This window comes from Athene noctua, chromosome 10 (genome assembly GCF_965140245.1).
Source record: "Athene noctua chromosome 10, bAthNoc1.hap1.1, whole genome shotgun sequence".
Lineage (NCBI taxonomy): Eukaryota > Metazoa > Chordata > Aves > Strigiformes > Strigidae > Athene > Athene noctua.
In genome coordinates, this window is record NC_134046.1 from 5,009,721 (window position 1) to 5,022,738 (window position 13,018).

The 13,018-nt window shown below is 44.0% G+C and overlaps 1 protein-coding gene across 1 annotated transcript in view; it reads left to right on the plus strand.

Moving 5' to 3' along the window:
* Nucleotides 1-322: 322 nt before the first annotated feature.
* Nucleotides 323-13,018, plus strand: part of PTPRG (protein tyrosine phosphatase receptor type G) — a 421,778-nt gene continuing 409,082 nt past the window's right edge. Inside the window, exon 1 of the mRNA XM_074913948.1 lies at nt 323-446. Within this exon, the coding sequence (XP_074770049.1) occupies nt 362-446 (85 nt within the window). The 5' untranslated portion in view covers nt 323-361. The remainder of the gene's footprint in view (nt 447-13,018) is intronic.

Genomic DNA, 13,018 nt, shown 5'->3' on the forward strand with positions numbered 1-13,018 from the left:
GCCCGTGCGCGGAGGCGGCTCTGAGCGCCCCGCTCCGCGGCATGCCGCCCGCCCCGCCGCCGCTGCCCGCCTGAGCCGCGCCGCCCCGCAGCGCCGCGCGGGGGGTCCCCCGCGCCGCCTCTGTCCTCCCCCTGCCCCGCGGTTGGGGGATTTTTATTCCCCCCCCCACCCCCTCCTCCTCCTCCTCCCAACCCCGGTGAGGAGGCGAGCAGGAGCCCCCCCGCTTTCTCCCGCAGGAAGAGGGGTGCGGGGAGAAACTTATTTTCAACAAGTTTTTTTTTTTTTCTTTTTTTTTTTTTTTTTTTTTTCTTGTGTGTTAATTATTTTAGCCCCTCTCCCCTTTCGATGTGCGGCTTTGGACATGCGGAGGCTACTGCAACCGTGTTGGTGGATCTTTTTCTTGAAAATCACCAGCTCCGTGCTCCATGATGTGGTGTGCTTCCCCGGTGAGTGAGCGCGGCGGTTGCGGCGGGCACGGAGGTTGGGGGTCCCGGTGCCTCCGCCACACGTGTCCGCGTCCCCCGTGGGGTGCCGGCGGGGCATCCCGCGGCCGCGGAGGATGCGCCAGGGACCCTTTTGCAGCGGTGGCCTCAGCGTTGGGTTTCCCCCAGCCCCGCGGCACCCTCCCGGCTACAGGCAGCGCTGCCCGCGAGTGGGGCCGTGCGCGGTGCCCGGGCTCGGTTCCGCGCTCCCGGCGCCCTGTGCCCCTCTCTCCGGTGCATTGCAGCCCCCGGCGGCGTGGGGCGGGCGGAGGGGCTCCCGCTGCGCTGCCCTTCTTCTGTGGGGCTGCCTGGGGGCTCCCTTTGTGCTGCGGTACCGCCGCCCCGTGTCTCCGCGCTCCTGTCTCTTGTTGCAACCCCCTTTCCTCCGCCGAAAACTTACTTGTGCGCGCGTCTCTGCCCTCCCCACCCCACGCGTGTCCGCGGTGGGTGCCTCGCCGTGCCGACGCGCTGACCTTGGCAGGGCGGGATTGGGGGGGAGGGGGGGCACAGGGCTCCGCGCCCGGGGCTGGCTCCTTGCAACCCCCCCACCCCAAGCCCACGGGAGCGGGTTACGCGGGCGGGGGGGGGCACCCAGCGCCCATCGTTTTTTCCCCCCATCCCCACTTCGCACCCCGTGGCTTGTGTCTCTACATCGCTCCTCGCCCCCCAGCCAAACGCAGCAGCAGCGGATAACGGGGCGCTCGCCCTGCGGTGGGACGCCCCCATCCCCGTGCCCGTTCCCCCCATCCCGGGAGCGCCCCCGGCCCGGGGGAACTCGCAGCGCCCCCGCGGAGCCCCGGCCGGCCGCTGGGGGCGCTGCCGCTCCGCCGCCGGGGCCCAGCGCCCCCCCGCCGCCCCCCCGCGGGCCCCGCCCCCGCCCGCAGCCCCCTCAGGCAGCTCTGAGGCGCGGCGGGGTTTTTTGGGCCGGGGGGTGTGTGTGTGTGTGTGTGTGTGTTATTGTCGTGTCCCCCCCCTCCCCTTCTCCCCGCATCTGCCGCTGAAGGGGTTTTCCTGGAACGGGTGGGCACCCCCGCACGCCCCCGCCGTGGTTTTCTCGGTTCACTCGTGCCTGGGCTCCCCCGCTCCTGGCGGGGGGGGCCGGTGTGATTTGAGGGGGCCTTGGGCAGGGCGAGCCCCCGGCCCTCCGTGAGGTCCCTGCCCCGAGACTCCTCCTGGCCCTGCAGGGGTGAGAAGAAAGAATTAAATTCTGGAAGCTTTATAGGAACTTCCACTTCTGTTCCTTTTTTTTTTTTTTTTTTTTCCCTTCTTTTTTTCTGAAAATACACTTTTCTAACGCCAAAGATGGAGATAAGTAGATAGACCCATCATATTCCAGTCCTTCCAGCAGCTTCTTACATGGAAAAAATGATTTGAAGCAAAAAGAAAATAAGTTGGAGAGAGGGTTAATACCTCTGCAGCGCTTGAAGAAACATTTATCTTCTTTGTATTGATTTCTTCTCAATTTCAGCCCTCAGAGTGAAGCCTTTCTCTCTGGTTCTGATATATATTGTATAGTAATTACATCTAGAAGGCAGGCTCCAGGAACGCTTCAGGAAAACAAGCTATGATGTAGGTTTAATATGACAATATTGTATGACTTGCTGATGTAGATCAGTAATGTTTGCACCGGATAAATATTTGCGTTACGGTGTGAATGTAAAGATGACTGCAGGCAGAGAGCAGGAGGTCTCTGGACCAGTGAGTAGGTGAACTCTTTAAGGCTAGAAGCCGTAAACCAGCTCTGTAATACTTGGGAATGTTTCAGGGCTGTTCATGGCTAAAGGCTTGCTCGGAAAGCAAACTGTTTTCCAGAAGGGCTTTTATGCATTTACTTTTTGTACAGAGCTACCGTGTTAGACCTCAGTGAGTTGCTTACTCTTTTATGCCTTCTTTTGAAAAGCAGCAGTATCTGATATATGTGTGTGTGTGTGTGTGTGTGTGTGTGCGTGCAAGGGGGTGGCAAGTGAAACATCGTGAGAAACGGGACGCTCAGACTCTGATCCGGTACATCAGAGATGCCCGAAGCAGGAAAGCTGCAGGGAGGGTCTCAGTGGACTATAACAGGACATTGGTGCTAACAACATCCAATGGCAAATCATCGGAATTTGTGTTGGCGGGGAATCCCGGCCAGATATTAACCATTTAGTATCTACCACAAATGTTTCACTACCTTTTCATAGCATTTTGGAGAGAGGATTAGGGAATTAAAGCATTTGTTATTTTGTGTGTTCATTTACAAGCATCTTTCTTCCCGCCGCTTCATATCTAGCTCCCTTTAAATGAAAGAGAGGTCACTACTTATTTTCTCCTCAGCAAATCACTTTATTTTGTGAAGAAACATAAAGGCGAAGTTTTTCTTTGTTCGGCAACAATAAATGAACCATGTAGAAAATAAGTCTTTGCAGTATTCCTTTGTTAGGAGGATTGTAATAGCTTTTCACTGTTTAAGTAGCTTTTTTTGTTGCTGTTACTTTGGTTGCAGTAAGAGGAAGGAGTCATTCTTGCACAAAAAATATGTGGGTAAGGTTTTGCTCTTTGTGAAGCGTTAAGTTTAGTGCATTTCTCTGTGGGCTTGTCACTGGTAATTACATTGCTTAATAAATCAAACTAAGACAAGGTAAGAGAGGTGGTTTCCATGGGGTCTGTTTGCTCATTAATCTAAATTCACAGTACCAAAAATCAGTGAGACATAAATATTAACATTACTGTGATGTCCTTACTATGAGTTTCTCAGTGCTTTTTCCCAATTTTTTTGTAAAGGAAAAAGAATGTATTTGTGCAGTTCTGTAGCTGTTGCTGCGACAATCCTGTCGTCTAAGGAGTGACAATTGTTAGCATTCTTCTAGGCTAGATGCATAAATTAAAGTAATTTTCTTAAGTCTAGATTAGCTCTTTGGTAATGGATCAAATTGTTGCTGACCTGGTAACTGCCTGTAAATGGGTTTTGGATTTTGAATCTTTATATTTCTGAGTTGAGAGTTAATTTTGCATGTAACCGTCTTCTGCTTGAAGGAAAAAAATATACTAGGAGCCTTTCCCTATGAACTAATGAAATGCTACTTCTGTTTTTTTGTAAAGGTACGGAGAAGACTGGCTTTGTTTAGTAAAGATTTTGCAGAGGAAGGTGCATTGTGCACGTAGAGAAATACGGAATGTACAGGAGAGGGCCCTCCAAGACTTTATTTAGTCCTGTGGCTTTTATGAAGATGACACTTCTTACATTTTAATTATCCCCTATTTTCAGTGCCTTTTTAAAATATGCTTTATGTTACGGGAAGTTGCTAATGGAGTCCTTGCAGATAAAGAATGTCAAGTAAGCTTTCCCAGGCTGTAAGAGCTGAGCTTGCTGGTATGCTTCTGAGGGGGAAAACTCGAGGGAGAGCTGTGCTATCTGTTAGCAGGTTTACAGGAGCCGAATCGTGGTTAACAGAGCCTGGACATGGCTTTCAGAAGTCTTCAAGTAGTCGGAGGAGCTCTCTGTCCTAGCAGCCGGAGAAAGAGGCTTCCAAAGTTGGGGAGGGAGGAAAAAGCATCAGAGAAGGAAGGGATTTCATATATTAAAAACCCACCAAACCCAAACCCACGGTTTGAGACGGGCGTTTTGGGGTGTCTGCAATGTCTCCAAAGCCTGTATTCAGGCTGGGGAGGTTGCTCTGCTTGAAAGTGAGGAGGATTTTTGCTTATGTGCGTGAGTTGTGGTTTCTGTTACTTCTCTCTCATCCGCTATCTCCTCTCCTTTTTGTCTAGGAAATGGGGATTGAAAGGGCTTTTGGTCCTGTTTAGAAAATGGATGTCTTGGTCAGAGCAGTGAGAAACTTCTGAGTCTAGCAGAGAGATGTCATGTTGTTCATGTGTCCTTCCCACATCCACTCTGGGAACCTCTGCTGAACAAATAGCTCCTGCTTGGTACCGTAAAAATCGCCAGAAACCTGTTGATTTTAGCAGGGTGATGTTTTCTCTCCCAGTTTCTGGGTCTCTGCAGGGACGAGTGTGAAGTTATGTACGTGCTCAGTTAAAGCTGTACTGTTATCAAGTTGTGCAAGTTTAATAGTTGGGGTTTGGTTCCAATTACAGCAAAGACAGATAACGGTGAGGACTCTATTCATCTTATGATCAGTGCTTAAGGACTAACATACTTAGTTTTCTGAAATAAAGTGTTATTAACGTTGATGCTCATTGCAATGTTCAAGTTTCATGGTTAAATTGAAGAAATGACTTCAAACTATTAATCTTAGCTGTCCTTGGAAAAAATGCTAATCATTTGATTGCTGCTTTTTAGCAGCCAACTGAACATGTGGCATGATGTGCTCTGAAGCCTGAGGGTATAGTAATAACACTGTACTTTAGCTAATATATAACTTTAATCTGAGAAATTATGAAAAAATGAGACTAATTTCTGTTTGCCTAGTTTAACTGTACTTCCATTTTTAAAGATCAGAGTTGGTCCTGTGGGTTGACAAAATCGTAATTATTTATGTTTACATGCCATGCTACTTAAACTTTAATTCTAGACAACAATTTTTAAGTATTTTAGGAAGTAGAATCTCATCAGACAAATGTTCTTAAAAGATATGGAGTCATCAGAGGATGCAGATACGCACCAAATGGGTTAGTTTATGGTTTTATATATCTGTTCTGGAGACTGCTTGCTGCTTCAGGTGCTTAAATATCTTTACAAATTTCTCCCTTCTTTGTGAGGTAAACTTCTGTCAATGTTTTTTCCAAGTGAAAATTGTCGACCTGCATCTTCTTGCACCAGGTTGACAGGAATGTGACTTCACTGATTGCCAGAGTTACTCTGAGGAAGACTTGGCCTGTATCACCTCTGTAGAGACATGCAGGGGTTGGAGGCAAAGCACAGAGGGAAGATGTAAATTAATGCACACTTTTGTACTAAGCAGAGGAACCTGGGGTGTGGCCAACTGGAGATGCTCAACTAGAGAATAACTTTTGATGAAAACAACTGGCTTTTACGTTTGCGTGTCAAGAAACCTCGAGAGAAAAAAAAAAAACTGAGAAATGATCCTTGACTGCTGTTAATTTTTCAGTTACTCAATATCTTGTGGTAGTGCTGTTGATCATGTTATCCATGCTGTAGGCTACAGATATCTATCCACATTACTTGCCCTGAGGCAAGTTGAACTGGCTTCTTTCTTTTAATGCTGCTGACATGCGGCACAGCTCTTCGACGTGATCTTGCCCCGCTTCATGAGGACAGGTGTGCTCTTAGATGAGTCAGGGCTGCAATGGTCACGTCATCGATTACTTGCCTTTCAATGTACCGTCACCTTGTGGAGGCACAGCTGCCAGGACACAGCGGATCCTTGTTTAATGCCTTGAGCTGTTATGTATCTGTAGCCTAAGCAGAGGCTCTTCCCACCCAAAAAGTGAACAGATGAATGAAGGTTCAGATTGGGAGCACAGCAGTGAAGGTATTGCGATACTCCATGGGTATTGCTGTTCATGTTTCATTTTTCTTTTTCTCTGATTGCTAGCAGTATTAATGGGAAGCTGAAGGGAGCAGTGGTGGGGGATGAGCTCGCCAGCTGACTGGAGGAGGAGGGAGGACACAGGGCAGTAAGGAAACCAAGAAGTTTGTGTGATCACTGCAAGATGTTTTTATTGCACTGAATGGGTTCACCTTACGGCAATTTGAATTAGTCTTCAAGTGAACTATGGTTAAAGTAAAATCAGTTGGTACATGGCCTTGTCTTTTTTAATGTGGTTTTATTATTCATCTCTAAGTTTGCTTGGGAGTTGAAGTACTAGCATTCTTAATTATCAAGTCATTTGAATAATGATGAACCATTTTCTAGAACTTAAAACTTGACCGCATAGTTCACCTGCCAGCAGTACTGACACATAAAATCTCAATTGACGTGGGTGTTGCAGTTTTTCTATGCATAAATGCTACAGTGATGCCTGAATATGTTTATCCTGTGCCAGTGCCTGCTTTGAGGGACTTTGCATTCATAGCATGGAGGCCTTTCTAAAGCAAATCTAGGTGTTTTGAGACTTGGATGCTTAGCTTAGGAAAGCTGCTTTGAAAAATCCTTTTCTCTGCTTGCAGATACGTAATGAATGAGACCTTGAGCCCTGAAGAGCTGCACTTGTATTTAGGAGCAAAATGTAGGATGTTACTTGGTCTTGTGGCAGCCGTTTTGTTCTCTTTTTTGAAATAAAATGTGCCTGTCTCCCTGACAAAGTGCTGTCAAAGTTCTTCCATTGGGAGTTGGTTTATTCTGCTGACAGTAAAGGAAAGCTATCTGATAACTCCTCACAGGCAAAGCAGGCAGTTGTTCTCTCTTTCCATCCTCTGTCCTTGCAGGAGGCTTGTAAGAGACATATAAAATGCTATAATACGTGCTTTAATCAAAGCAATGCCCTGCCCTTTCCTTACTCCTATAAAAGCATTTACACTTTGGATTATTGTTTTTTAGCAGTCTGAAGTCTTAGACCTGAAGTTCCTTGGTCTGTTTGTCAGACTGGTTGAAAAGCAGTTAGTTGTCCCAGAGTGGAAGAGGCCTTTGCTGTGACAGGTGGTGAACACTGAATAAGCAGGATATGAAAGTAAAATCACTTGTGCCAATGTACTGGATAAGCCATTTTTCTACTGCAGAGGTAAACAGAAATAGTTCTGTCCTGACCCTTGTTGATACTAAACAGTAAAACTTTCTTTGGGCCTCGTTCCATTTTTTTAAGACAAGGATGTGAAGTAACCCCTGCACCACTGAGGACTAGTGCCTGCCTTTGTGTTACTTTGGTGTGCTGAGAAATGCTCTCCTGTTAAATCTCTTTTCCTTTTTTTATCATCTTTCTTTCAGATTTTTTTTTCCTCCCCTTCTGGATTTTAAAATAACTTCTATTTTAGGAGGTTGTGAAGTTAGCAATATACATCTCAAAATAAGTAAGTCTTGGCTAAGAGTTTTTTAGAGCAAGTTTAGTGATTTTTTTTTATTTTTTTATTTTTTTTTTTTGGATGGGTGGGTGGATGGATAGATGGATGTTCATATAAGCCTCAGCATGAGACCCTTGTGTCCATCTGACCCCCGCCCCCTGGAAACTCCAAGCTGAGATAATAAAGCTACCTAGTAGCTTTCAAATAACTAAGTACAGATCTACATTGCTGTGACAAGTGAGTTAAGGGATTAAATTTTTGATACACTTTCACTGGTGTTTTGATTCCTAAGGTGCTTTCAGACTTCTGGAGATTATGGTGTAGATTTACCGCAGTCAAAGTAGGAATGAGGATTTGTGCAGCATGGCTGTCTTAAACGTTGCAGCCATTTACTAGGTAGACAGAGAGAACCGGTTGAGTATTTCTTCTTGGCCTCCATGCCACTTGTAACTAATCTATTTAGTAATCTGACAGTGCGGTAGCTTGTGTATTTTGTATTTAAATGCGTGCTTAAAATACGAGTAAAATTTGCCTGTTGACAGTAGTTGCATCATATTTTAATTGGTGAGAATTGCTAATGGAGTGTTCAGGTTCTAAAATTAGTTGTTTATTTTTCCTTTCTTTGCCCAAGGGTTTTGCATCAGATTATATGGATTCTGTATAGCTGTTTGTGTTCTGGAGCAACACCTTTGTGCAGTTCTAGTTATTTAAGTGTTAAAAGCATGGGCTCAGTGACAGCAGTTTCAGAAACTGTGACTTTTAAAATTGTTTCTTACTACATTGTTTATGCATTGTAAAGTGCTTCTCTTCTGTTTACTGTGAATTAATTCATTGTTATCTTTTTAAACCTGTGCAAGTTTGTAATATTTTATCTTGGCGTGATGGCAGGTCCTCAGCTGCTGCAAATTTTCATAGCACGATTGGCACTACTGTTTCTGTGGCAGCTTTCATCAGTTGAGAATTTGCACCGTAACCCTCATCATGACATTATCCTGAAAAATGACTGTGCGTGTTCCTTACGATGTTTCCACGGGCTGGTTTTGTCAAAGGTGCACAGTTTTGATAATGTCTTTATGCTTCTTGGAGTGCTTTTCTTTTACTGTGTGGTGAAATGCAAAACCACTGCTTTGTATGATTCTGCTTGCTGTGAGGCAGACGTGTCCAGTTCTTCTGCTAAAATTTGGGTTTTCTGGAGGGATGCTTGGCATGTGTATTAGTCCTTGGAATCTTTCTCTTAGCTTGTACCTAGATTTTTGACCAAAACCATGTCTGTTGCAGAGGTATTTGTGAGGTTTTCTGTCCACAGCTGTCAGTTGTTTGGTTTTTTTTGTTTCTAAACCAAATATTTACTTGCTCATTTTGAAGTGATACCAAACTTCTTTTCCTTGAATAAAGTAGTTACCAAAATAAATAAGCCACCACAAAAGTGGTGGTTTGAATTACTGTATCTGTGAAGTTCAGACTGCAAACACACAGCCACTTTAACAATTCTTGTAACTGTTTCACTTTTCTCTACTATTTTAAAGAGCTTTAAAGACTTTAAATATTTTGTTACCATGAAAGCACTTACACATGACAATAAAAGCGTGTTACAATGTCCTGATTAACTCCGTGACCTGAACTCCACAAGCCTTTTGCTATCAGATTTTATTCAGTCAAATAGTTTTTGTAGCAATTTTTTTTGCCTTTTCTTTAATTTTTTTTTTTTTTTAAAAACTTGTTTTTAGAAAGATGTGCAGCAGATCTGAACACTGGTCTTATTCATATCATATATGTGCGATGCTATTGCCCTTTCTGTTTGTCCAAGGATTTTTACTGGCCTATTTTTCTGCCACAGCAAGAAAGCTCATGTTGATTGTTTGCCTAGTATGACTTCTAGATCGTTATTGGAGTCAGTGCTGAACAAAATAGTCTGCTGTTCAGTGGATGTGGCCTGATCACTAGTTCTTAAGGTTTTCATTTTAATAAACTCTTTGAATGGATCGCCTCTTTTTTTTTTTTTTTTTTTTTATGTGACTTGAATACAGTTATAATGGCAATTTTAGCAATAGAAGGACAAGCAGGCGTCTTTGGCTTAAGACCTCTGCAATCTTAGCATCTTGGATGCATCTTTTGTTCCAGTTTTGTTTTCTTTTGCAGCCCAAAGGTTTTTAAGGGAGTAGCAGTCAATGCATCCCATCATAGTCCAGGTGCCACTTGTGGAGTTATCTAAAATGGGCATCTTAGGGTTTGACTTCTGTTAAGCATTGCAAACTGAAAACTTCACGCAGCTCCCCAATATGACTGTGACCTTCTGGTCACAACTATCGCGCTTGTGTGATCACACAGATATGGTAACAGTTGAGTTTCGTCGGAAACTTGGACTGGGGATTATGATTTGGATGTAACTCCAAGACAGCAATAGATTTCTTTGGCATGTCATTTTTTTTTTTTCCTATCCATTCCCTCACTCCCTTACTGTTACTCATGCTGCTGTTTTTGGTAGAAAGTTTCTTGTCCTCACTTTTTTTCTGTTGCTGGATGCAGGTGGTGGGACTGGCTTTTGAGGTAGTTGCAAGAATTTAGAAGATCTGCTCTGGTACGGTGGCACTGTTTCATTAGGGTGGCCTCCCTTGGATGCTTTTAGCTTTCCACCTTGGTTGTGTTTGTTTTGGGCAAACGTGCACCATGTACCACATGAGGAAAAGCAGTCCCTTCTTCCCCAGCTAATATTATCCTGTCTGGGAAGAGGCTGGTGTCCAAAGGTAGATGAGAAGGTGGAGAGATCTTTATGACTAAAGGAGAGAGAGGAAGTCCAGTCTTCCCAACGTGACAGCCTTCACCAGAAAAACATTGAGAAGACCTGATCCATACCCTTCAGCTAATATTGGATTAAGTTCTAGCATGCTGAAAGGATCATAAACTTAATTATGCTTGATCGATACTGATACTTTTTGTGTGCTTCAGGAGGACGAAGCGTATGAGCCAGGCAGGCCCTGGCAGTGCATGCTGCCTGGAGAGCAGAGAGGAGTGACCAGGCAGCCTGCCAGGATGGTTTTAACTAGTCTTTAAAGTGATGGACTAGATGAGCATCAGCAAAAGCCCCTTCCAGCATTGTTCTGCACTGCACATACTCTTAGTGTGCACCCAAAGCCCCTGGTTGCCCCTGCTCTGTGTCCGTGCTTGCCCTGGAGACTGGAGGAGTAAAGTGTGTCTGCAGCTGCTGCAGCCTAGGAGAGACTCGTGGTCAAAGAGCTTGTGCCATGCACGGAGGGGCAGCGTGGGGCCCAGTGTTATTACTTGCTAGAGCGTGAAGCCTGCAAGTAATGGTAATACAAATGTATTTCAATTTGTAACCTGGCCTTCTGTATCAAGATTGGACTACTTCTATTCTGTTGCACATGTGCATCACTTGGGGAAACATGCTGATAGTACTTAACATTTAATTGCTTCTCTTGATTTTATTTGTAAATTAGAATCTAGAGGATCTGTAAGGAAAAAAAAAAAACCAACAAAACCCAGTAGAGCTTAATTGGACAACATTTTAGAGTAACTAAAAAAAACCCCCACATAGCTTTTCAGCTTTTGGAGCCAAGACAAATACTAACTTACTTATTGATCCATACATATGATATCATATTTTAACTACTGTCTAAACGGCAGGTCATCTCTATGCTAGATTGCTTAAGAATCTGTCTGTCTTATCACATCTTGTACTCATTTATAGTTGTTTCCATTTCTGGCTTTGTTGGAGAGACAGCTAGTGTTTCAACCTAAATTAAAATCAATAAGGAGCAATTTTGTTTGTTTTTTAACTACTAGAGCAGGCTTTTTTTTTTTAGTAAACCTCTGTGTGTTCGACTAAGTCACTTGGTTCTTTCCATCAAGATAATTGCCAGACCTCATTAATTCCTAATTTTTGCATACGTAGGAATGGGTTTATTTTCTAGTGTACCTAACAAAATGTCAAATAGGATTTAAAAATAAACATTTATTTTAAATCATCACTGAGAAATAAATGCAGTAAAGAATAGTTGGCAGTTTGAAGTAGTTGAAAAACATCTTGAGGGGAAGCATATGCTTGGGGCCTGTGGTGAATGCTGTTGACCCAGGAGTCCTGCACTGGCAGGGCGGCACAGGCTTCCCCTGGCACATCTGGGCAATGTTCTGCAGGGATGAATTCCAGTGCAAAAAGCAGAGTCTGGGTCTCTGTGCCTTCAGTCCTTGGCTTGGCTATTTCTGAATCACACCAATTCATGTAAGAAGCTGTTGTCATGTTGTCAGCTGGCTTTTACCACACAGCCAGCAGATTGCCAGCAATAACAATTAACCTGGGTCAAATTAAGCATGGAATTCAGACTGAAGCAATGTTGGTACTTCCTAGATAAGGCACTGGTGAACCATAACAATATTGGCGTAAATATCTGAAGGTAATGCTTGGATGAAGTGTCTAAAATAGAATGTGCTGCTGCTCTGGCGAGTTGATCACAGTGTGCAGGAAATGACTCTCTTCAGTTTGCATTACAGGCTGTCAGACGGACAGAGATGGACACATTACTGTGTAATGGTTGCCCTCTTTGTTCACGAAGTTTGAGAAGGTTCAGTTTACACCGGGAAGGCTTCCTGTCACGGATGTAGGTACCCAGTTGGAAGAAATAGTTTGTCTCTTCAGAAAAAGCATTTCCAGAAAGGATGGATCTGCTGCTGTGGTGAAGAACCCGGCCCTTATGTGGAAGCTTTCGGTACGGTGTTTGCTCTACCTCTTCTGGGTGAAGTGAAGTTCAGCATCTTAGCAGTGTTGGGCCGCTGTCTATATGAACACTTATCTTCTTCTGGATCCTGTTTTAAATTGTGCAAGGTGGAACTTGAGTCCCTGGAAAAAAGGAATGACAATGCTTTTATCAGGTGGTTCTTTGTGTTGCTGTGATCTTGCCCAGTGCTTCTCATGACTTCAGAAATGTTTAAGAATTTCTGGAATTCTTAATTCCAAATAAAAGAACCTTTTGGATGGTCTAAATCTCATTTCCCATTTAACCTTCCTTGAAAGTTCCTAAGTATTATGAGCTGTTACTTTGACCTCTTGGGTTCAGTTTGCTCTCACCTTTTCTTTTGCTTTCACTTGCTTTCATTCAGATATGTTAATGAATCAAGGAAGAGGGCAAAAAGAGGCAGATCTGGCTACCTTGATAATCAAAGCAAGAGTCTGTTCTCTTCAGTAAACTGCTCAAGCAGTGTTTTGTAGGAACAAAAGATAATTAGTTACTAGATGACATTGATGAAGAACACTTTTCCTTCATCCTTCAAGGCAACTTAAGAGTTGCGTGTGGATTTCTTGCATTTGATCTCAAACCAGCAAACCATTTTTTTTTAACTAATCCTTTAAAACCACACAAGCATTTATGTTTATGTGCCAGGAAGCCAGCTGTGTTTAAAAATCTATGAGCAGACCTGGTACACAGTGATCCAGGAATGTAAGGTAAAAGTGACTTGCCCACACGCTAGTGACACCTATTATAAGTGAATCCCAAGCCATAGTTCAGTGCCAGGAGTACTACATTACAACACAAACAGATTCTCTGTCAAAAAGGTAATTAATACCTCATGTCAAACACTATCTGCATGTACTGCTTTCTCTATTTCATGTTATTAAGCAATGTGA